The 25,958-nt window shown below is 36.5% G+C and overlaps 2 protein-coding genes across 6 annotated transcripts in view; one reads left to right on the forward strand and one right to left on the reverse strand.

Moving 5' to 3' along the window:
• Positions 1-25,958, forward strand: part of LOC105066739 (butyrophilin-like protein 1) — a 224,876-nt gene that overhangs the window by 19,071 nt on the left and 179,847 nt on the right. For 2 of the 5 annotated variants that reach the window (XM_074348438.1, XM_074348437.1), the window contains one exon: positions 89-5,494. The exons of 2 other annotated variants lie outside the window; for them this stretch is intronic. In XM_074348438.1, the coding sequence (XP_074204539.1) occupies positions 89-312 (224 nt within the window). In that variant the 3' untranslated portion in view covers positions 313-5,494. Of the gene's footprint in view, positions 1-88; positions 5,495-5,595; positions 9,689-25,958 lie in introns of those variants that run through there. One more of the 5 variants, XR_012501048.1, reaches the window with a different exon arrangement.
• LOC123616053 (uncharacterized) lies at positions 15,321-17,827 on the reverse strand. Its single transcript, XM_074348446.1, has one exon. It carries the CDS (start codon positions 16,812-16,814, stop codon positions 15,822-15,824), a length of 993 nt encoding a protein of 330 aa, XP_074204547.1. The 5' UTR covers positions 16,815-17,827; the 3' UTR covers positions 15,321-15,821.

The raw sequence follows: 25,958 nt of genomic DNA on the forward strand, positions 1-25,958 counted from the left end.
ATGAACTTGGAGTCCAGGCTGGGGGTGGTTGGGAGATCTTGTTATGGGGCAGGGGTATTCCTTGCATTACAGGCAACTTTCTCTGCAGGTCCTGTCACTCTGGATCCAGGATCTGCCCATTCAGGCCTTGTCTTCTCTCATGAAATGAAACGTGTGGCCTTGAAAGACTTTCGTATGTTCCCATTAGAGTTCTGTGCATACTGGGCTTTGAGGGCATCACAGCCGGGCGCTGGTACTGGGAGGTGGAGGTCAGAAACGGAGACAGAAGTGAGTGGGCCTTGGGGGTCTGTAGGGAAAATGTGGAAAGGATAGGTTGGTACTTACAATTCCCAGATGGGGGTTGTGGGTTATCCATAGATGTGAATTTGGCTATTTTGCCTGTACTTGCCCTCAGACTTGGATCTCCCTTAGGCAGTTTCCCCACAAGGTGGGGGTGTTCCTGGACCACGAGGAAGGGGATGTCTCCTTCTATAACATGACTGACGGCTCCCACATTTTCTCCTTCCCTCAGGCTTCCTTCTCTGGGGCCCTCTTTCCATACTTCATGCTTATGTCAGGAGATGTGTCCATGACTGTCTGCTCCACGGCGGGTGGGTCTGAGGGGCTCCCTGTGCCCCTTAACAGTTCTTCTCTGGAGGAGCCTGTGAGCCTCCCAGAGGAGGGGTTCTGCTCAGGCTGTTGTGCTGATGCTCCCCCGGGGGTTCAGTCTCCATTACTCCCCTGCAGCCCTGGGGCTGCATCCCCATAGGGCCCCCTCACTGTCCCAGACCCCTCACTGTGGCCTTTCCTGGAGCTGGAGATCCCATGTGACTAAGGCCTCAGAGTGGACTGTTGATGGCTGGGAGTCTTGCCCACCTGCTCTGGAGACAGACTCCTGGGCGTGTGGTTAGGAGAAGAGTCAGTTCATGCCATGTGCTCACGTATCAGATTATAAAAGTTGACTCTTGGAGCTGGTTGAGGGGTAGGGTGCATTTTATTTGGGGAAGTATTTCTTTTGGTAATGAAACATATTTCATGAGGTTTTTATACTGTTTGGATAGTAGATGATGAGAGGTTGAATTACTCTGCAGAATAAAGTGGTATTTCCTTTATCCAATTTGAGTTTGTGCAGAAGAACCCAGAGGCTGACAGTGGGTCCCTGCTCTATCTGAGAGATCTGCACTATCAAGCCAGAAAAGCTGGCCATCAAAAAATTTCCAGGGAATTGAGTAGCTCCTGAAAGGAGTCTGATATTTTAATTTTATGTATTTCATATTCTGAGATGGATAGAACACACCCATTTTCCTTTTTTTTTTTAAAAATGACCTATAGTCTGTTTAGAATGTTGTGTCAATTTCTGGTGTACAGCATTGTATTTCAGTCATACACATACATGCGTATATTCCTTTTCATATTCCTTTTCACTATAGGCTACTACAAGTTATTGAATATAGTTTCCTGTGCTATACAGTAAAGTTGTTTATCTATTTTATACATAGTAGTTAGTATTTGAAAATCTCGAACTCCCAATTTATCCCTTGCCACCCGCTTTCCTCTGGTAACCATAAGTTTGTGTTCTATATCTGTGAACCTGTTTCTGTTTTGAAAACAAGTTGATTTGAAACACACTGATTTTCCCAAACCTCAGTAAATTTCTGTTACTTGTGAAAAACTGTACCAAAAGATTGAAGAGAAAGATCTGGGTTTTTAATTTTTGTTAATAGAAAATAGAGAATTGCGATTTGAATTAAGATATAAATGAAGAGAAAATTTTCAGAGGCCGGGGGAATTGCAGAAAGCTTTGACCACCAGCATGGAGCCAGCTGTTAGTGTAGTGTCTCTCAGGACTACCGAGTCCAATAGTAAATGTTAATGGAAAACTACAGCAAAGAAAGAGAAGCAGGACTCTTGAGGACTCAGACCTTTGGGAATGGAGGTGTGGTCACTCAACCAGGTGGAGAACCCTGACCTGCTCCGGTTCTGGGTGAGAAGACACAGAAGGTGGGAAGTGGAAGAAGTCATGGGTCCCGATTCTGCCCTGTGACCAATTACAGAAAGAGGACTTTAGCAGCCTTGCGTGTTTTCTCTTTCTTGTCATGTGTGTGAGTGTATGTTGATTTGTGTTCATGTTCCAGTTTCTTCCTCTCCCTTCTTCTTTCTCTTATGCTTATATTCAAGTTGTTGGAGGTTATGTTTGTAATACAGTCTTTGTGGACCAGAATGATCCAAGGCATTGTGACTATGTTTGAGGAGTAGGTAATGGAGCAGTGTTGGCTCCAATTTCTAGGACTGTCTGTCTTCTCATTTTGGGGAAAGGATGAGAAATTCTGCATTTGTAAGTGAAGCTTTGTCTTGATGGGAGAGAAGGCAGAGTTGTGTTATTATATGGAAGTTCAACTGTGTGTGTGGCAGCTGAGTGGCCAAAGTGTGGACTGTGCTCAATATCAGTTTGTTGCCTCTTGGTCCCAAATCTACCCTGTATTTCCCCTGCTTTGTGGTCCTGGAGCTGAAGCCCATAAACATCTCCTCTCGCATGTGGCGCAGTGTCAGTTACTGAAGGGGACACTGCAGACATAACAGAGGGCAGGGCTTGTCTTGTCAGTCTGATGCTTTTCTTCTGGATCCTACGATGGGACAGCCAGTGGCCTGCACAAGGTCCAAGATTTCTCTTTTTTTTGTGAACTTGTCTGGCATTGCAGCAGGCTGTTTTCCAGAGACTTGCTTCCCGTGGAAACTTGCAGACCTCCAGTGGGTGATGTCCTGCCCAGCAGCCTTGGCTGGTGACACATTGCAGAACTTCTTCACTTTCCAGGGGGCTACAGTCCCCTTTTACCCAACAAGCTCTGAATCCCAAATCCTCTCTAACGAGAGTTTTCTCCCAAATTTCTCCTTTGCTTGGGTGTCTGCCTCAGCCCTAGAGGTAATGTGTGCCCCCCATACCTGCCATTTCTCTATTCCTTAGTGTGGTTTTTTTCCCCTCCTTTAATAGTTAACTTTTTGCTAGTTAAGGATTTCTCATCTCAATTTTCCCTGTTCAAATGACTTAATGTGATTTCTGTCTCCTAACTGGCCTCTGACTGACGTAAAATCTAAAGTGCAGTGTAGCTTTGAGCAGGGCACTGCACTGCCCTCAGTGTGTGGAAGGAGTAGTGGAGGCACTGACAAACTCATTAAAATGGTTCAGCCCAACAACAAAGTCACACAAACATATTCTTGGAGTGTTTGTGTGGATTTTAAGTATTCTATATGTTAACGTATTTTCCATTATACTTATCCCCACTTCCATTTGTCTTGTACCTTTATGATACTATATTACTTTTGGATGAGCTATCGGCATATTTCCCTCAAACTCAAGAAAAAAAATAAAGAAAGGTAAGCATGTGATTTGAATCATCCACACAAAAGAAGAATAATCTTTGTAAACAAGAGGACTAGTTTCCTGAGTAAGTCCAGAAAGAATAATAAGAAGAAGTTCAACTATGAATTTTCTGCCAAGGGTAGAAAAAGGAACCGGGCAAAAACAAGGCAGCAGTGTAAATGGAAAACTATTTCACTCGACTGAGGATGTTTCAGCCTTGGTTTCAGTGTGAAAAGGGAGATGTTAACTTTTGTTTGCTTATGAGACCGCTGTTCCATCTGAGTTGTTCAAGCACTGAGTATGATTTTCATGTTTAAAATGCATGTTTCATTTGTTGCAACCCTATTTATAATGTTATCTATTGTTGTAAACTTTATACATTATATGCCTACTTTATGCATGGGGCTGTCCTTCCCAGCCATGGAGCTGTACTTGAAGAACAAGATAAAGGATTTTCAAGGGTTTTTTTTGACCATACATAAGATTTGCCTTCCCAGGAACCACACTCTTTGTGTAAGATGGGGCTACATACCAATGGCATTGCTGTGGAGAAACAGATTTATTTTTTACCTTGCCCTCTCCCCTGAACTCTTTCTCTGGTTCATTGCTACTCTTTCTGTTGGTGCTCAGGCTCTCTCTCCAGTTTAAATGGAATGTGTTCCATTAGTTGGTCTTACAGAATACTGTTCCGTAACTTTGGAGCAGTTATTTCAATTTACAGTTAATCCTGATTATTTGATTGATGCTGGGGTCTCCTCCAGAATATGAATCTCGTATGGGACATGTATCCACAAAGCCCGAGGTTACAATGCCTGTCATATTATGGTTACTTAACAAATATTTGTTGAATGAATATAACTGCTCATGTTTCCCTCCTTATATTTGCTGCTAGAAGTTCAGGTTAATTTGTGGCTTATATATTTCTAATAATTGTTTATTTTGGATATATACTCTCTCTTGATTTTATTTTATATTTTCATTTCTGTTCTTCATTTTCCTTGATTTTATCTCTTCAGTTCATTTTTATTTATTTATTTAATTGGATGGAGGTACTGGGGATTGAACCCAGGACATTGTGCATGGTAAGCATGCATTCTACTTCTGAGCTATTATCTGCACCCTTTCATTGCTGTTTTGATAGCATTTTTTAAGAGTTGTTCAAAATTGTTATTTAGAATAAGGTAGCGTATAAATAAATATGCAGACATACAACCAGCCAAGAGTGAGTGAACTATCTCGTCTAGCTGAGGAACTGGACTTTCCTGATCATAACATCCTCCTTCTCATTTTCTCCTTTTTGGCTTCTGTAATGTCAAACCCTTCCACTCATCTGTCTCAGTCATTTCTTTTTCTTGCAAACTCTCCTTGTACTGGCTTTTAAAATGTTGTTTCCTAGGATTTAGTCTTAGATTCTCTTCTCTTTTCCTCCTAGATATTATTTCCCATCCATACTCTAGATGTCAGCTCTCACCCACAACTCGTGACTTCCACAGCTATGTCTCCTGTTCAATCTCTTTCTCGAACTACAGAACTCCTTTTTCATTTAATTTCTAGACACCTGAGGCATTATGTGACCCAAAATTTTGTTTTCAATTTTCTTTAAAAGAGGAGGTAAGTTAATTGGTAAATAATTTCAAAATTACATTTTAAAATTTTAAATCACTTCCTCATACCACAAGTAATTCACACCTTGCTTGTTTAAAACGTAACATGTTACTCCCTCTCCTGATTGCAGAATACTACTTTTTTTCCCTCTGAGTTCTCTCTTAATTCATGTCCTTACTAGCAACCCAGGTGTCCATGTGAGAAACTTGGGTATCATCTACATCCTGAATAGCTACAATCTTGACAAAGAAGAACAAATCTGGGTATCACACTCTTAAAGTATACTATAAAGCTTCAGTAATCAAAAGAGTATAGTACTGGCACAAAAACAGACTCTTAGATCAATGGAACAGAATAGAGAGCCCAGAAATGAACTGACCCTTATATGGCCAATTAATCTATAACACCGGAGGCAAGAATATACAATGGGAAAAGACAGCCTCTTCAGTACATGGTGTTGCAAAAACTGGACTGCTACATGCAAAAGAATCAAACTGGACTACTTTCTCACACTGTATTAAAAATAAACTCAAAATGGATTAAAGACTTAAATGTAAGTCCTGAAATTATAAAACTAGAAGAAAACATAGGCAGTATACTCTTTGACATTGGTCTTAGTAACTTTTTTTTTTTTTTTGGATATGTCTCCTCAGGCAAGGGAAACAAAAGCAGAAATAAACAAATGGGACTATATGAAACTAAAAAGCTTTCTACAGTGAAGAGAACCATGAACACAGATAAAAGACCTCTTACTGAAAGAAAGAAGATAATTGCAAACTATATACCTGAGAAGGGGTTAATCTTCAAAATATAGAAAGAAGTCATACAACCCAACATCAAACAAACAAACAAACAAACAAAAACCAAAAAAAAAAAAAACAACCCCAGCCCAACTAAATACTTTAATAGAGATTTTCCTAAAGAAAACAAAAGATGGCCCAGAGACCACATGAAAAGATACTCAAAATCACTAATCATCAGGGAAATGCAAGTGAAAACCACAGTGAGATATCACCTTACACCTGTTAGAATGGCTATTATCAAAAGTATAACAAATAACAAATATGCAAGGATATGGAAAATGTGAACCCCTGTACACTCTTGGTGGGAATGTAAATTGGTGTGTCCATTATAGAAAATGGTATGGAAGTTCCTCAAAAAATTCAAAAGAAAACTTCCGTATGATCTAGCACTTCCAATCCTAGGTATTCCAAAGAAAACAAAAACACTAATTCAAAAACATATATGCACCTGTTATATTCTCTGTGGCATTATTTACAATAGCTAAGATATGGAAGCAACCTAAGTGTACATCGATAGATAAATTGATTAAAAAGATTTGAGATTTTATATATACATAAATGGAATATTACTTAGCCATAAAAATGAATGAAATCTTGCTATTTATGATAACATGGATAGACCTAGAGTGTGTTATGCTAAATCACACAGAGAAAGACACAAACTGTATGATTTCACTTATATGTGGAATCCTAAAAAATATATGAATGAACATAAAACAGAAACAGAGCATGAGTTACAGAGAACAAATAGGTGGTTGCCAGAGGGGATGAGGGTGTAGGGAGGAGATAAATAGATGAGAGAGATGAAAAGATACTTTCAGTTACAAAATAAATGAGTCATAGGTATGAAATATACAGTGTGGATAATAAAGTCAATAATAATATATTTCTTTGGTGACAGATGGTAACTAGACTCATTGTGGTGATCATTTTGAAATGGATAGATGTATCCAATCACTATGCTGTGCACCAGGAACTAACATAGTGTTGCAGGTCAATTATGACTTCAAAAACAAACAAACAAATAAAAACAAACTCATAGAAAAAGATAAGTTTTTAGATTACTCTATTGTGTGGAGAATGAAGATATAGACAGACCCACGGGAGACTTAGTCATTCAGATGAATACTCTAGGAATCCTGTTGTCAGGCAAGGGTGGAATGGAGGGGTTGTGGATAGGAGACAGAACTAACAGGACTTGGTACTGGTGGAATGTATGTTGTCCCGAAAAAGGAATCTGGGATACTTCCCAGTTACTCTGCAGGGGGATGTAGTGCTGAGACATGGAGTTCAGGAAAAGGAGTGCACTTTTTTTTTTTTTTTTTTTTTTTTTTTTTTTGCAGCTTAGGCTTAATCAATTAATGAATCAAAACTTTTACAAGGCTGGTTGTCAAGTTGTATTTATGGGCCTAAGCCATGGGTGGAGGTTTCACTCTCTATTGATCTTTTTTTTCTGCTTGATCTAGTCTGTTGAACCCTTCTAATTAAGTTTTCAGTTTGATTATTGTGTTCTCTAGCTTGTTAATTGTGTTTAGTATTTTGAAATATTTCTACTGTTACAGCAAAGTGTCACAGCATAGTGTCACAGCAGAGTGCTACAGCAACCTGGATCCTGCTGAGAGATTAAGCGACACTTGGATGGTTGGAGAACTCAGGTTTATTACACCGGTGGGCCCACAGGATTTAACACTCCAAGCTCTGGACCCCATTTGTAGGTTTACACAGGCTTACAGGTTTACAAAGTCAAGACTTTGCAACATTTTGCAACATCATATGCAGAGTAGGTATTAGAAATGGACCAATCAGGAGTGAAAGAAATGGACCAATCAGGAGTGAGCTAGGTTTGTGCCCTATGCAGAGTAGATGTTATAAATGGTCCAATCAGGAGTGATCTTTGAGAATCTTAGAATCTTAGGGGTAAGTTCTGCTTTCCTAGAAATAAGCCGTTTTACAGAAGAAAAAAGTGAGATAATGCCACAGGGCCAGGGAACCAGTCAGTGCAGGCAGGAATGTAGTGTCCCTGCCTGGGGTTCCTGCCAATCTTTTCATGGGGCTTCCCACCTCACTACCTCTTGGTTGAAATTCTCACTTTATTCATGGATTATTCTCTTGACCTCAGTGAGCGTCTTTTCCTCAGCTCTTTTGTTTGTTTGTTTTTGGATGAATGGAGGCTATTTATTAAACACATATTATATTCAAAGAGAATACCTTGTAAGGGTTTGTGGAATATTTCCAAAATAATGACCATATATGATTTAAGCCATGCATTTATTACAAATAGCAGAATGGCTGTTAAGGAAAATATACGTCAGCGATTTTGAATTCTCTGTCAGGTAAATTACATAGCTTTGTTTCATTAGGGCCACTTTCTAAAGATTTATTTTGCTCCTTTGTTTGGAACATCTTTGCCTGATTCTTTATTTTCCTTGACTCTGTGTTGGTGTCTGTGCATTAGACAAAGGATGAGGGGAAACAGTGAAGAAGGAGGGTTGTGAGGGGAAAATATTAGAAAATAAAGTGGTAAGGGGAAGCTGGGAAGGGAGAAGGCAGTGAGGGAGAAACTGTGAGGAATGAGAGGGCTTGAAAGTGTAAGGAGAGAAGGCAGCGAGGGGAAACCTAAAGGGGAAAAGGCAGTGAGGGGGACACTGAGGAGAAAGCAGGGAGGGGGATATTGCAGAGAGGAGGTTGTAAGGGCAAATTGTTGTGAGTGAAGACATGAGGGGAAAACCGAGGGGAGAAGGCTGTGAGGGGAAAACTGAAGAGAGAAGGTGGTGAGGGACATTGTGAGGGAAGGGGGTCTTAAGCGGAAAATGTGAGGAAATAAAGTGGTGCAGGGAAACTAGGAGGGAAGGCAGTGAGGAGGAAACTGAGGGAGAAGGCATTGAGCAGGAATTTGGTGGGAGAGAAGGCTGTGAGGGGAAACTGACAGGAAGCTGTGAGAACTATGAGGGGAGAACACAGCGCGGTAGAAACTGAGGAGAGAGAAACAGGAAACTGTGGAGAAAAGAGGCTTGAAGGAAAGTTGTGAGGACAGAAGGCACTGAGGGAAAACGTGTGAGGGTAGAAGGCGGCGAGGGGGTAATTGGCCGTGAGGCAGACACTGACAGAAGAGAGTGAGGGGGAAAATGTGCGGGGAGAAGGCTGTGACAGGGACTCTGTGATGAGAGAGGTGGAGGGAGAAACTGTGGGGAGAGAACACCGGGAGGGGAACCTAGGGGAGAAAACTTGGAGGGAAAAGCTGTGGGGGAGGATGAAGTGAGGGGCAGTGAGAAGAAACTGTGAGGAGAGAAGGCTGTAAGTGGGAAAGTGTGTGGGGAGATGGCAGCGAGGGGGAAACTGTGGAGAAGCTGGTGAGAGGACAGTGAGGGAGAAAATGAGAAGGTGGTGAGGTGAAACTGTCAGGGGAGACAGAGGTGAAAGGATAAACTGAGAGGAAAAGGTGAAGATAGAAAGTGGTGAGGAGGAACCTGTGAGGGGAGCAGGGACCTGAGAGAAAAGTGTGAGGAGAAACGTCTGTGACGGGACACTTTGAGGGGAGAAGACAGTGAGGGAAACTGAGGAGACAAGGCGGTGAGGGCGGTGAGGGAAACGGGGGAAGCCGGGAAAGTGTGGTGAGGAAGGGGTGAAAGTCAGAGAGGAATAAGGTTCGCGGTGGGGTGGGGAAGACGCCAGGTCGGCGCGCGGTGGGCGGGAGCCCGGCGAGGGGCGCGTAGCACCCGGAGCGCGAGCCGCAGGACCAGCGCTTCCCCGAGCTGCCTCAGCCTGAGACTCGGGTCCTGTGCCGGGCGCGCGCCTGCTCTGCTCCGGGTCTCCACCTCGAGGCTATGAGGGTGCCTTCTGGATCTTCCCCGTTAGACCCACCACGCCAAGGAGGTTTGGCTTTGAGAGGAATTCTCTGAAGGGTCAGCTTCGGAAGAGAGACTTCGCTCGCCTCTTCCACAGCGTAAGTTCCTTCTCCACCGCTTCCACCTCTTACAGTGGTCCTCGCAGTCTGACTAAACCTGAACAAATGCAGTTCTTTTTGACTTGTACTTTTTCCCAGAACAGCAGGTGTAGGACTCTTAGGACTCTTCCTCCCTCCCTTCTTTCTATAAACCTTTTTATTTTGAATTAATTTAAAACTTACAAGTAGTGGCAAAAATAGTGTAACCAAAACAAAGAAGCCAGCAAACAACCAACTCCCTCCCCCAGAGCTTCCGCCGCCACAAAGTATCTTCCACCCATCTGTCCCCAATGATAACATTTTACATGATCATACATTTTTCAAAGCCAGGAAACTGACATCGGTACGGTATTATTAAGTAAACTACAGACCTTATTCAGATCTCACCAGTTTTTATATACTTTTTTGGGGTCTATGGTACTATGAAGTTGTATCACATATGTAGGTTTATGAAATTGCTACTGCTGTCAGAATACAAAATAGTTTTATCGCCACAAAGAATCTCTCTCATGGTATGTTTTTAGTTAGACCTTCCCCCAGCCTTAACCCTAGACAACCACTGACTTGTTCTCCATCGCTGTAAGTATGTCATTTTAAGAGTGTTATAAATAGAATCATACATATGTAATCACTTGAGGTTCAAACAGCGAATCACCCTGGAGGTCCATCCAAGTTATTGTGTGGATCAGTAATTTGTTCCTTTTTGATGGCTTATGGTATTTCATTGTATGGATATGCCGCATTTTGTTATCTATTTGCCCACTGAAGGACATTTGGATTGTTTCCAGCTTGAGGCTATTACAAACGAAGCTACTATGAATGTTCCTGTATTTTTTCTGTGTGGTCATGTTTTATTTCTCCAGGATAAATATCCAGCAGTATGATGGTAGCTAGATTGTATGGTCACTGTATGTTTCACTTTGTAAAAAACTGACAAACTGTTTTCCAGAGTTGCTGTATCATTTTACATTCTCCTACCAATCTGTAAGAGTCAGTTGCGCTAATCGTTTTAACACTTGCTGTTATCAGTACTTTTAAATTTTAGCCAGCTGGTAGATCTTTAGTGCCACCTCATGTATTTAAATTTGCATGTCTTTAATGTCTGATGTTGTTAAATCTTTTCATCTGTCTCCTCTTTGGTGAAGTGTCAGTTCAGGTCTTTTGCCCATTTTCTAAAGAGATTGTTTGTTTTCTTAACGTTGAATTTAGAGAGTTCTTGACATATTCCGAAGACAAGCCATTTGTTGAATATGTGTTTTGCAGATGTTTTCTCCCAGCCTATTGCTTGTATTTTCATCCTCTTGACAGGGAATTTTGAAAATCAAAGTTTTAAATTTTGATAGAGTCCAATTTCTAATTTTTGTTTTATGGATTGTGTTTTTCATGTTACATCTAATCACAATATTTTTCTCCTATATTTTCATTTATAATTTTTACGGTTTTTAGATTTAAATTTATGATCAACTTTGACTTATTTTTTTAAAATAATGTGTGATATTGAGGTTGAGATTAATTTTATTTTTGTTTGGTGGAAGTCCAGTTGTTTCAGCCACACCATTTATTGAAAATGCCATTTTCAAAGGATACCAAGATTGCCTTTGAATTGCTTTTGCACCTTTGTGAAAAATCAGCTGGGACTAGGAGTTGGGTTCTTCTTCTGTGCTATCATGTTCTGATGATACACGGTTCTATTCCTCTTCTGGTACTATAGTGTCTTGACACTGTAGTTATATAGTAAATCTTAACATTGGTTTGTGTGATTCCACCTATTTTATTATGATTTTTCAATAGTGTTTTAGTTATTCTTGTTCCTTTGCTGTTCCATGTAAATTTTAGGACCAGCTTGTCTGTATATACAAAAGAAAGTGTTTGATACAAATTATGCTAAACCTATAGATCAATTTGGGGAGACATGATATCCTTACTTTGTTGAGTCTTCCAGTTAACTAACACTGCATGTATTTCTAATTAGATCTATTTTTATATCTTTCATCAGCATTTTGCAGTTTTTAGCATTCAGATTCTATATATATTTTGTTTGATTTATACCTTAGTGTTAGTTTTCTTTGCAGTGGTTGTAAATGGTATTGTGCTTTAATTTTGGTTTCCTATTTTTTGCTAGTTTATAGAAATATGATTGATTTGTATTTTGTAGACTTGCTAAACTCCCTTAATAGTTCTAGAAATGTTTTTATAGTTCTTTGGGCCATTTTCTCTGGATATAAACTTCTGAGTTGACAGTTCTTGTCTTTCAGCACTTGAAAACTGTTATGCCACTTTCTTCCAGCTTCATGGTTTTTGATAGGAAGTCCACTGTCATTCAAGTAGTTGTTCTGTAGGTAATGCTTTTTTTTTTCTCTGAATGTTTTCAGTATTTTTTCTTTGTCTTTAGTGTTCATAAATTTGATTATGATATGACTGAGCATGGATTTCTTAGAGTTTATTGTATTAAAGAAAGGTTGACTTAGTTTCTTGAATTGCATGTTTATGTCTTTCACTAAATTTGGGAAGTCTTCAGTAATTTCTTCAGTTTTTTTCTAGCACTCTTCGTCCTCTTTTTTTGAGATTCTGATGACAAGAATGTTAGGTGGTTTGTTATTTCCCACAGGTGTCTGTGGTGATCTGTTAATTTTTTTTTCTCAGTTTGGATTGGGTAATTTCAATTGATTTATCCTTAGGTTTGCAGATTCTTTCTTCTGTGACCTCAATTCTATTATTGGTAACCCCATCCAGTAATTTTTCATTTTGGTTATTTTATTTTTTAATTATAAAATTCCTATTTGCGTCTTCCTTACATTTTCTATTTCTTTACTGAGATGTTCTATTTTTTGTTACAAAGGTGATCACAATTGCTTGTTGGAACATTTTTATGATAGCTGCTGCAAAGTCCTGGTGAGATAATTCTAACACCTGTGTCATCTTGGTGTTGCCATTGTTTGCATTTTCTTACTGAGGTGTGATTTTTGAGGGTCTTGGTAATGACAACTGATTTTTTGACTATATGTTGGACATTTTGGATATTATACTATGAGACTCTTGCTTCTATTTAACTCTTCGTTTTAGCAGGCAGTCAACTTGCTTAAGTTTGGAATACACATACTGACCTACTTTTGTGGGCCGTGGTCAAATGTTAATGGTTTTTAAGGCCTTTGCAATGCTTTTCTGGCCTGCCCCAGTTGTGTTTTATTCAGAGGCCAGTTTGAAACCTGGTAGTATTCCAGATCAATGTTCAGTTCTCAGATCCCTTAAGGTGTCATTTCTGGTCAGTTTCTTTCTTTCTTTCTTTTTTTTTTTTTTAGGTTTTCTACACTAAAAATTAAAAATTTTAAATGGAAATATAGTTGATTTACAATGTTGTGCTAGTTTTTGGTGAATAGTCTGGTCAGTTTCTTAGATGTACCACTCAGAAGGATTTCATACAGAGATTCAGAATATCCCCATCTCCCTTCCTTTTTATCCATCATCTTTCTTGCCCCACATTCTCTAGTTGGGAGGAAAACACTGCCTTGTCATTGCAAAGTAGGGGTTCTACACCCAGTCCCCATAGCTGCTGTACCAGATAAACTTTGATTTAGGAATTACTCTTTTGAGAATTTAACCCCTTTTTTATGTCTCTTAAATTTTTTTTTAATTGAAGTAGAGTTGATTTACAATGTGTTAAATTCTAGTGCACAGTGTAGTGATTCATTTATACATCTCTATATATTCCTTTTCATATTCTTTTTCACCACAGGCCATTATAAGGTATTGAATATAGTTCCCTGTGCTATATACTAGGACCTTATTGTTTATCTATTTATATTTAGTAGTTTGTATCTGTTTATCACAAACTCTTAGTTTATCCCTCTCTCTCCTTTATACCCGGTAACTGTAAGTTTGTTTTCTATATCCGTGAGTCTGTTTCTGTTTTGTAAATAAGTTCATTTGTATCATATTTTAGATTCCACATATAGTGATATCTTATATGTCTTTCTCTGTCAAGCAGTACTTTCTTAATATTAAGCCTTCCCTGATCTGGTTGACTAGGTAGAAATCTTCCTATTACAGGTCATTTTAAGAATAATTGTTGTTACAATTGCAGTTTTACATGTTTATTATTGGATTAATATCTTTCCCTTTGGAATGAGTTCCATGAGAGCATGGGCTGTATTTAATTGTGCCTACCACTGCATTTTCAGCACTCAGGGCAATGCCTGGCATGTAACAGGCACTTGATACATGTTTGGTCAATGAATCAATCAAAATGGAGGAGTAAAGTATGCAGTTGGAAATATAAGCTTGGATCTCATAGAATTAAAAAAATGAACTCTACTTTGGTGTTATGTTATAATGGTTATTATAAAAAGTCTCTCAATTATATATAGTATCATAATTACTATAGTGCAATAGTGTGAAGCCATTATTTATTATGTCCCAACAGTTAACAAATAACTTACCTTTTTCCCACTGAATTTCCCTCCTTCTATGATTGGTGCCTTCATCTTATCAGTTACCCAGGTTTGTCAAAACCTTGGGATCATCTTTGAGGTTCTCCATGTCATATACATTCAGTTAGTTGTCAAAGTAAGTTCATTTCTCTTTCAAGATAATTTTCACATCTGTTTCTTTCATTTTATTCTCATCACCTCCAAATTAATTTAGTCTCTTGTCTTTTTATGGCTGTATCACTACAATAGTCTTCTACTGATCTCTCATCCTTTCTCATGTCTAAACCACCAAATTACTCTTCCTGAAAGACATCCCAGCTTATATTTCTGTTGCCTATCAAATAAATGAAATAAAAGTTCAAGTCCCTCCAAAACCCTGGTTTTTAATTTCAACCTTATTTTCTTCTATTACCCTCAGTGTTGCCAATTTCATTCATATCCCACCACTTTTCATAATTGTTGCTGTGTCTAAGTACATACAAACTGTACTATTTTTTATTCAGTATTTTTCTTTAAATTGACTCATCATTTTACTTAGTCTCATCCTAATCTATAATTTCTTCAAAATCATGGGCTTGATGGACTGTATACACCTTTTTTTCTAATTCATGTAATAATAAATATTAAGTTTTATATTAAAATATTTACCTGTGTACCACCTGAAATCATCCTATGCATTATTGGTGGTCTGGGGAACTAAACTTTGGGGAGCTTTGCTGCACACAAATTCTCTGCTCTTCTCCCTGCATTTAGAATACATTTTTTCATGTCTAACCTTTTTCTTTTTTGTTCCCTCATTTCCTTTCCCAGTCAATTCAATTTAGTAAAGATTGTAATAGGCACTGAGGATGAAGGTAATGGTAAGAAACAGATTTTCCTTCAAAAAGTTTATACTCTGTTAGAGGAATTACTAATCCACAGTCTCAAACAATATAAAACTCCTGTCTTTGATTGATGCCCAGCTCAAATTCTACTGCTGTTAAAGTCCTTCATGTATCACCTCTGTCCAAAGAGATTCTTCTCAGAGGGGAGGGTATAGCTCAGTGGTGGGGCATGTGCGTAGCATGCACAAGGTCCTGGGTTCAATCCCCAGTACTTCCTTTTAAAATAGATAAGCCTAATTACCTCCCCCTGCAAAAAAACAAAAACAAACAAACAAAAAAACAAAGAGGTTTTTCTCTTCTGAATTTTTCCTATTGTATTTACTGCTCAGAATCATTTTTTGGATATTCATATTTTTAACATTGTTTTAGTCTTTTCATTTATATTTATCTTCTTCATGAAGATGTTTTTGTATTCCTCTATGGATGTTGCATTTAGTAGGGACTAAGTAAATAGCTATTTGATTAGGCAGGGAAATACCATACTTCATTGAGAAAAAGAGTTCTACTTTTCTTTAATCAGAGTTTTATTTCAGAAAAATTGTAATTTCCTGACAGTGATGCATCATGCACATACATTTTGAAAAATTTACACTTGGAAGCTGAAGTTTGAGACTAAGAGACCTAAAAAGAAAAAAATTTCTGAAGGATCTTTTGCCAGATTGCAAGCAAAGGAGTAGAAACTTTGTGGCTAAAGAAAATGTAAGGAGTCTGTCATTTTAATTGATACTTTAGAAGACTGGGAGCTAGTTTTGAAGTTGATGTGTTGGAGTGAATTTATTCAATTTTATTTTATTAGTTTATAAAATTTGGTGCTATTTTTCTTCAACGTGACCTTTTTTTACTGTCCCTTTTCTTCCTGGAATCTTCTTTTTGGTTTATACCCTTCTCCTCTTTACTTATTTCTGTTTTGTCCCTTTTATTCTTAGACTCACCTTTGATATTCTTGCTCTCCTTTTTGTCCTTGACTCCCTTCTTGTCCTCTGTCTCTGTCTTTTTGTCCTCATCTCCCTTCATGCCCTTGTCCTCTGTCTTGTCCTCATCTTCCATCTTATCCTTGTCCTCTTTCATGTTCTCGTCTTCCTCCTTGTCCTTGTCCTCTGTCTTGTCCTCATTTCCCTTCATGCTGTTGTCCTCTGTCTTGTTCTCATCTTCCATCTTATCCTTGTCCTCTTTTATGTTCTCGTCTTCCTTCTTGTCCTTGCCCTCTGTCTTGTCCTCATTTCCCTTCATGACCTTGTCCTGTGTCTTGTCCTCATCTCCCTTCATGTCCTTGTCCTCATCTTCCTTCTTGTCTTTGTGCTCATTTTTGTCTTCATCTCCCTTCTTGTCCTGGTCCTCCTCCTTGTCTTCATCTCCCTTCTTGTCTTTATTTTCCCTGTCCTCATCTCCCTTCTTTTTCATGTTCACCCTTTGTTCCCCTTTTTCACCTTTATCTTTTTCACCATCCCCTTTCTTTGGTTGGTCCTTATCTATTTTCTTTTCCTTGTCCATGTCCTCCCTAGTATGTTTCCTTTCATTGTCTTTCTCTCTCTTCTCTTCTTTACCCTGAGTTTTCCCAGGAAGCTCTTCAACTTTCACTCCAGTTTTCTGTTTTTGTTCCTTTTCATAGGTCTCCTCAGGGCCACCTACTTCTCTTTCATGTTGGTGCTTAGGACCACTTTGGCTATTTTGTGGTGGGACTGCCTGAATTCTTAAATGAATATCCTGTTTGGAGATAGCATTCCTTGTTTCTCTAGTGCCACTTTTTACCTCTGTTTTTGAACCTTCTCTCAAATTACCTGAAAATATAATAGAGCATATAAGTGCATAATTCATATCTTAAGTAATTTTTATCTGCTTGCATTTTTTGTTATCAGACACTTTTACTTTGCATTAAGCTTGAATCAATAAATTTGTCTTCCCAATAATATAAAATTTGTGAAGCTGTATACACACAAAGGATTTGATAAGAGGTCATTGAAATGCAGACTCTTTTCAGAAATTGAATTGAGAAAAGGGAAAAATATAACACAAAGGAATTGGTAATTGCTTAGTAGAATATGGCTAGAGTGTATGATTAAAATTATTAGAGATGTAAACTGAAAAGGGGAACTTTTTCTGAGAAAATTATATTATTATATAATGTTCATGATTTCTTAAGGAAGCTTCATTTCCCTTTGAGTGATAAGAATTGCTAAGCTAGTAATTTGAGAGACAGTGAGGCTGGAACTTTCCTTAGTTATCTCACAGGTTTTCATGGAGTCTGCATTTAAAGTGATTTAGAGATGATAGCATGACTTAAGGTCAAAAAACATTTGGTTCTTGTAGGGCCTATGCTAAAAATAGGAATATTTACTGCTGTGTGATACATAGCAAACTAAAATTAATATTTTTATAAATATGAAAAGTAAAGCATGATTATTTTACTGAAATACAGATTCTTTTAGTTACATTTTGTTATTAATTTATCTTTTTATTGATCTTGAGTGTTTGCTTCTGTCATGTTTCAATACCCTTTTCTTATTTTAATATAGAGGAAATAGGACCAGTAGTTACTGAAATGGGATAGAAAATATAATTTAAGCAAGTAATGAGAGTTACAGGTCTCCCCAAATTGGGAGTGGGTCAAGAATTTAATGAGGCCTCATGCTGTGCTTCATAGTGGTGTCCCTTGATAAGAGTTCCTAGATACTCAGCACTGAGCACTCAGATTTATTCAGTTGGTTCTGTACCTGTGGATGACATACCCTCTAACTGGCTCTTCCCTTTGGCTGAATTCTAGGTGGGTGTTTTGTGTTTGGGTGTTGTACTATCTGTACTGGGTACCCCCATATACCCATTTCCACCCTTTCTGTATTTTATTAGCAAAGGAAGGTTAACATTTGCACAGTGGGAACACACAGCTGCTTGAAAGTTGTGGGAATAAGAATAAAGTAATTTATAATTTGTGAAACTGGACAGGTGATGTTGAGGGTAGAGAGATAGGGGAGGATAACTATGAAGAACATTCTAAACAGGGTTTCCATCCTAGAATGTGGACATTGTGAAATAGTCTTGTTTCATGTTTTGAGAAGGCTTGTTGGACTGAATTCAGGATAGTGGAGAGATCATTGGATGAGAAGTAAAAAAATATTTGAGTTCTATTATTTATTATTTGCCAAAGACCCTTAATCTTTTTGTATCTTACCTTTTTTATTTGTATAATGAAGTTAATAATACTGGCCATATTCACCTCACAGAGTTACGTGAGGACAAATGGAGAAAAAGTACATCGATGTCTTTTAAAATTGCTAAAATAGTATGTGACAAATACATGAGATTAACTATCTGTAGCACAAGGGAAATTTTACTGTAAAAGTAATTACTACAGTGATCTTTTAATTAAAAAATATTTAATGGTTCTGTGTCAATAATATTGATTGATATGATCATTTAAGTGTTTACATAATATTCTATTTATATAATCTCAATTTTAAAACAACCTCCTATTAATAAGTATTATTTTCAAGTTTTAATTATTATAAATAATTCTGCAATAAACCACTTAATGTATATTCCTTTGAAAAGCTGCTCTTTTTTTCATAGAAAACATTTCTAGAGGTATAAATTCTTAGTCAAAGGATGTGCACATTTTGTATTTTGAAACATATTGCCATATGCACTCTTGAACATTAAAGCCAAGTTACCTTAATATCAATAGGGCATAAAGAGGGGAGGATGTAGCTCAGCAGTAGAGTGCCTGTGTAACATGCATGAGGTCATGGGTTCAATCCCTAGTACTTCCATTAAAAAAAAAAAAACACCCTAATTACGCACCCCCCCAAAAAACCCAAAAAGAAATGGGGCATAGGAATAGAAATGTGGCCAAACCCTAAAAACATTATTCTCTGTAAATATCTTTGATCTTTCACAAACTGATAGATTAAAAAAAATAGCTCCTCTTTATCTGTATTTTTTATTAACTAGTAGTTTTGGATCTTTAGCATTTATTATTGACCTCTTTTGCTTTATTTATTTATTTTCCCCCCAGAGATCATTATATATTCAAGAGAGAAAATTTTTGTCTGGTATAAGTGGTTTTGTTTTCCAAATTTCTATTTGCTTTTCAACTTTGTTTTTGGTAATTTCTTTAATATAGAAGATAAAAAAGAGATGTAGTCTAATTAATCAAACTTTTAAATTACAGTTTCTGTATTTTATATCATTCTTAGAAAATAATCTTGTTCCTCAAGAGAGCACTGTAGGATGTTAGTTTACAAAGTAAAAAAATTATTTTTTAATGCATATAAATAACCTAATAATCATTTAAAAAATGATATGAAACATCTTTATAATGGAGGATATTGATTTTTTAAAGTTAGATTTTTAAAAATTATTTTTTCTTCCAGTTTTGTTAAGATATAATTGATATACAGCACCGTATAAGTTCAAGGTATACAGCATAATGATTTGACTTATTTACATCATGAAATGACTACTGCTATAAGTTTAGTGAACATCCATCATTTCATATAGATACAAAATAAAGGAAAAAGAAAAAAATTCTTGTGATAAGAACTCTTAGATATACTTTCTTAACAATTTTCATGTATAACGTACAACAGTGTTAATTGTATTTACCATGTTGTACATTACATCCCTAGTACTTATTTATCTTATAACTGGAACTTTGTGCATTTTCACTACTTTCATACAATTCCTCCTCCCCTTACCCCCTTGTCTGGTAACCACAAATTTGATCTCTTTTTCTATAAGTATGTTTTTGAAGTATAATTGACCTATGACACTATGTTAGTTCCTGGTACACGACATAGTGATTTGATATTTCTGTGTGTTACAAATGATGACCATAATAAGTCTAGTTACCTCTGTTACCATACAAAGATATTACATTATCAGTGACTATACTCCCCACACTACATTTCATACATGTGACTCATTTATTTTGTAACTGGAAGTTTGTACCTCTTACTCTCCCTCACCTCCACTATAATGGAAGATATTGATTAATATTAAGGACTTCCCAAAACTTCCAAACTTTGGGCTTGCATTTTCCTAGAAAGAAGGCTAGCATTGAAAAAAGAGAACAAAATCTGAAGTCAAAAGAACTGGTTTGAAATTCAGGTTTATCACTTAGCAATTAGGCAACCTGTAGAAAATCACTTCCCTGAGCCTCAGATCTGTTAAATATGTTAAAGGCATACTCGTTACCTAATCATAAATTGCTGGACTATGGCCAAGCAGGGTAGGGCTGAGTCCATAGAGGGTTGGGGCTACTTGTGGTGTGGCAGATAGAACCATGTTTGGTGAGATTGCCACCAGGAAGTGGGCCTGCCTTTTGAAAGCAGCTATCCTCAGTCTTGGGGTTTACCTACTACCTGGATCCCAAATCTCCACAAAAGGCACATTTGTCCATGAATGGCTACCAGTTAGTTTGTGTTGGGGAAGCAAGCTGGTGACCTCCTATTCCACCACATTGTTGACATCACTGTGCTTCAGACTTTTCAACAACCACCTCTTGCTGACAGAATTAGACATGTCTGCATGCCTAATTCTAATGTAGACATTGTCTAGAGAACTAGACTTCTGAATGACATAGAAGGTACAACATTAACTGGCCTCAATAACCATATTATCTTTCTTTAAGATAAACACTTAGAATTGTTCACTGTACCTAGAAAAAATTATATATCTTGCTGGTTTCCTGTTGTTGATAAGCATTTAAGTATTTACCAGGAGAATTTTCCTGTTATTTCTTTTGTTATTTCAGTTAATTAAGGGAATATGTTTTTCCTATAACACCATTAACAACTTGATAATGAACAAAGTGTGGGAATTATACTATCAGGTTTCTTTAGTGTTAGTAATGATGGTTCCCTCTAGGAACTATGAAAGAACAACAACAAAATTGTAGTTTAGGGGGAAAATAATGTGAGTTCATGGGTATGATTTTACTACAGATTTTTGTAAAATAAAAACACAAAGGTGACTTGGTCACAGGCTCTTGAATATGGTTATAAAGATGTACTTCTTAGGAAAGAAACTCCAGCCTCTGTGTCTGTGGAGGGATACCCTTGCTCAAGGTAGAGTTTTAGGAGGAGGCAGAAGACATAAGTGGGTTTTATCATCTTTTTTTCTCTCAGCCCCTATAAGAAATGGAAACCTATCAGAAACTGTTCAAATGTCTCCTTTTGAAAAATTTGCTGCACTGAATTTTATGCATCTTCTTTACTTTTTAATTCTCTCCCCTGCTCCTCATTAAACTCAGGTGGTTTAGTTTTTAGTTTCTGCCTACAACTTACTGGAAGCAGTTCTAGAAGATTACTTGCTTACTTTTTTTGTCTTAGGTAGGTGAAATCTCTGTTTTCAGACTTAATCAAGAAGTTAAGGGGTTACTGGGTAAATATCTAGAAGTGAAATTAGTGAGTGCAGAAAATATTGAGAAAGATGTTTTTATAGATGCTGGAACTGAGGATTAAAGAGCTTACCAGTGGGTACTGAAGGTTCCGTGGAAGGAAAACCCAAAATAACAGGTTATTTTTTGTTGAACAACCTAGTTTATTCAAAGTGTTTACTGTAAGCTTTAGATGTATGACTTTTAGGGAGAACCAACCCTTCCAAGTCACTAAGTTGTACTGTACTGTGTGTGATAGGGACTTTAGAAAGGCTCTGTACGGTGTCTCCATAACTTCGATAGCGTCAGCCAACTAAAATAATGTGGAGTGAAACCCTTCCAGTGTGTTTCTTCCCGCTCAGTCTAGAGGTAAAACTCTTTGGAGATTGTTTTGGGGTCACCCCATTAAGTACCCTCTTCCTCTAGTTTCCATTATCCACCTTTCCTCTTCTCTTTCCTCCATTCATTCTTCCTGACAATCATGTCCTTTAAAACATTATCAATAACTTAACTGTATGGTGAATGAGGAGAGAAAGGGTTATGTAGAAACATCCTTTTTTTCAATATTAGAAATGGTATTTTCCTGCAGGAACTGGAAAATGCAAATAATATGTGTGTAGTTACTACTAGATCTTGCTAAAATATAAATGTAAATGTAAATATAAATATAAATACATATATCTTAGTATGCCATGGTCAGAAATGTGGACTATGGTCTTAATACTATCCTTAATCAAGAGGGAAACTCCACCCTCTCCATGTCTGTGTCTGTGCTGCCACAGTCCCATTCCATATAGTACTTCAGGGAGAGGAAATGGAGGGGAACACGCTCCATCCTCTCCTTTCACTCTCTTCTAGAATTGGAGACCTATCAGAAACTGTTAAAAACTTTATCTTATAATACCTCTGTAAGAAGGTATTGAATGAAGAAGTGAAGAACCTCTGAGAAATGAAACCTTGAAATTTGGAATTTTCAGCAGAGGCATGAGGTGAATTGGTCTGGTCATGGTCTAGTTTGAATAGCATCATTTGAGACAAGACTTTTGGGCAGGATAGAAATAGGAATTTCTTCTGCTTCCCCACATGGTGATCAGAGGAAGATGGCACTGGAAAACATTCCATTTACATGACTTTGTGAATATTTCTTTTTCCCTGCCAGACTTGGAACCATATTGCCTAATTTTTTCATATACATGATGTCCATTTCAATAAATCTGACATACTTTTGGCCAAATGGTCTAAGTTTCCTCCAGTGTTTTTAAATGTTTCTTTTTTACTGAAGAGAACCATAATTTCTCAAGCTATGGCAGTCTTCTAGGTTTATAATTGGAACTTTTGAAGTTGGCTTTCTTAAAATTTAGTCTAGAATATTTGACAATCTTTAGCTGTTTATCCTCAGATAACACAAAATCTAAGCTCATGTGATCTATTACTTTTAAAAAATACTTTTTCTTATTAGTACAAGTCTTTTTGTTAGTATGAATTGGGTCAATGGTAACTCTATGTGCTTCTTCTATTCATTAAGATACAATATAGTCAGTTTGATTCTTTTGCGCTTTGCTGTTTCCATTTCCCCATCTAATTTATCTTTTTTTTTTCAGAATTTCTCTTTTCATCCTATTTGTAATATTAATCCTAATTGATTCTATTCTATTAATTTTGATATCTTAGAATTAACATGGATATAGTCCATTCTTTTATTCTCTTTACTTGTTCAGACACTCAACTAAATTTTTGGATCCTGTGTGTCAGATTTAGAAGATTTATCAAGGTATTTAAAAAATTATTCTTCCATATATTTCTCTATTTTTTCTTCTCAGCTTCAACTCATTTTTATCCCTAGTAAGAACATTCTTCTTTGTTGCAGGTAAGTCAGTTGACTTGACTAAATGATAGTGTACTTCTGTATTTACTCTTTCTATAAATCATTTGGGTTTAATTTCAAGATAATTGTCAAAAAGAGTAAAATTCTTGACTTTTGCTCCACTGGAAAATAACAACCACAGAGCTTAATAACAGATCTATGCATGCAGCAATAGACTACATCAGTAGAATTATAAAATATTGTACTTACTAGGAAGTGGTGAGGTTGAGGTTTTTGCTAAAATAAAAACACAATTATTATTATTATTATTATTATTATTATTATTATTATTAATTATTTAGCTATTAAGTATACAACACATTTCCCTTGTAAATATTCCTGGTGAGGGTCTTATAAAATAATATTCAAGAAGCACAAACATGGGGAGAGGGTATAGTTCAATTGGTAGAGCGTGTGCTTAGCATGCACAAGGTCTTGGGTTCAATCCCCAGTACCTCTTCTAAAAATAAATAAATAAGTAAACTTAATGACCTCCCCTCTCAAAAAATAAAATAAAATAAATTTAAAAAATAAAAACATTAAAAAAGCACAAACACTTTTGCATCAGTTAATTTGATTTCTAGTGGGATGGATGGTCCTATATGAGACATAAAATTCACACTCTCAGGACTGAAGAGTAACTTACTTCTTAGGTCTTCTTTTTACCTTTATACCACAACATCTTTTTTATTAAAGTATAGTTGATTTATAATATTATATTAATTTCAGGTGTAGAAATAGTGATTCAATATTTTTATAGATTATACTCCATTTAAAATTATTGCAAAATAATGGCTATATTTCCCTGTGCCATACAGTATGTCCTTGTAGCTTATTTATTTTATACATAATAGTTTGTGTCTCTTAATTCCATATTCCTATCTCACTCCTCCCCACTTCCCTCTCCCCACTGGTAACCTATGGTTTGTTCTCTGTATTGGTGAGCCTGTTTATATTTTGTTATATTCATTCAATTGTTTTATTTTTTAGATTCCTCGTATGAGTGGTAACATAGAGTATTTATCTTTCTCTGCCTGACTTATTTCACTAAGCATAATACTTTCTAGGTCCATCCAAGTTGTTGCAAATAGCAGAATTTCATTCTTTCTTTGTTGCTGAGTAATATTTCATTGTACATATATACCACTTCTTTATTCTTTTTCAACACAAGAAAAAAATGTAACTATGTCTGGTAATGGATGTTAACTAGACTTACTGTGATGATCATTTCACAATATGAATGAATATTGAATTATGTTGTACACTTGAAACTAATAGAAGTTATATGTTAATTATATTCAATAAAAAACTGTAGGAATAACTTCCAGAGTGTTATTTAAACTGAAAGACATAATAGTGAGGAAAAGAAAAAAAACTTACCAATTGGTTTAGCAAATCCTGATTCAGAGAAAAAACAATTGTTAGTTCTAGTTATAAAGTCATATATTATCATATTAAAAACCAATTCTTCTATGGCATTTGGACTCTCTTCTCGATTTTAGCCATGATATTTACTTACTTGTAAATATATTTCTAGAAATCGTGTTCTTTTCATTTGTTTCATATCCTTAGTAATGCCCAAATTGAAACTATGGGCTAAAACACACAAATAATGAATTATTTTGAAGACTTGTACTTACCTTTAAATCTAGAGATAACTAAATCTAGAAACACACCTGAAAAACTCTTTTTTTCACTATAACATCTTGATTTTTGTTTATGATCATGTAATACATATAAGAAATACACTATAGTAGTTAAAATTAGAATTCATTTAGTGACTGTTGATGTTTAATATTTCTCCATATGTTTACTGTTTGAATTTTCTTTTGGGCAAATTAACGGTACATGTTCTTCAACCATTGTCAACAGAAAAATTATTGACCTATAAAAATGGCACAAACAGTTTTGGTAGGTCAAACTTGCACTAGCATCTATGGTATCATTTCTACTCTGCTGCTTTGAAGAAATCTGATTATATAGTTGATGTTGTTGGTGCCTCTGTTGTATTCTAAGAGAAGACCTGATGGATGGAGTGAGGGCTCCTTTTCTCTGGTAGAAGGGCAAAGCAAATTGTCTTCCTTGAGCCTATTTAGCTATTGTTTTCTTGCCCATTGTCATAGGTTTATACTATTTTTGGACTTGTCAAGAAGTCATACTACTTAATCTCCCTTCTTCTTTTTGTACTTTTATTAACTTTCCTTATCTCTTTTTTTTTATGCTTATGAGTATCACATTGGTGCAGTATCAAAACTGGTTTGATAATAATATTTCTCATAATAGGTATAATCTATTAATTGTTGATTAATAGATCTTCATCTTTTACAGTATCATCAATTATTTATCTGTATCACACAGAGAAAGTGTATAGAAATATTAGCACTGAGATTTTAGACTGCTAACACTATAATAGCTATAGGGAGTAAAACTGGCTTACCTTCTACAGATTTTAGGATTTGAAAAGGAACTTACTGATGGTTGATGCAGGTACTTTAAAACAGAAAGAAAAATAAAGATGTAAGTAATGTGTGGCATATGAAAATATATTCAATCAAGAAATTTATCTAGGTGTGTGGATGTTAGAACAAAATTGTCACTCATGAAATTTCTAGAGAGTGTTCCAAAAAACAAAAGTCAAAGGAATTTCAAAACAGTTGAGATTATCTGTGTTTAATGGAAGATCATTTTAATATCTGATTAATCCCAGAATTTTGGTGTTCTG

Source organism: Camelus bactrianus, chromosome 20 (assembly GCF_048773025.1).
Source record: "Camelus bactrianus isolate YW-2024 breed Bactrian camel chromosome 20, ASM4877302v1, whole genome shotgun sequence".
NCBI lineage: Eukaryota > Metazoa > Chordata > Mammalia > Artiodactyla > Camelidae > Camelus > Camelus bactrianus.

Bases quoted from the DNA above. Each gene is read 5' to 3' on its own strand.
- LOC123616053 (XM_074348446.1), bottom strand. From the start codon at position 16,814: ATGAATTATGCACTTATATGCTCTATTATATTTTCAGGTAATTTGAGA.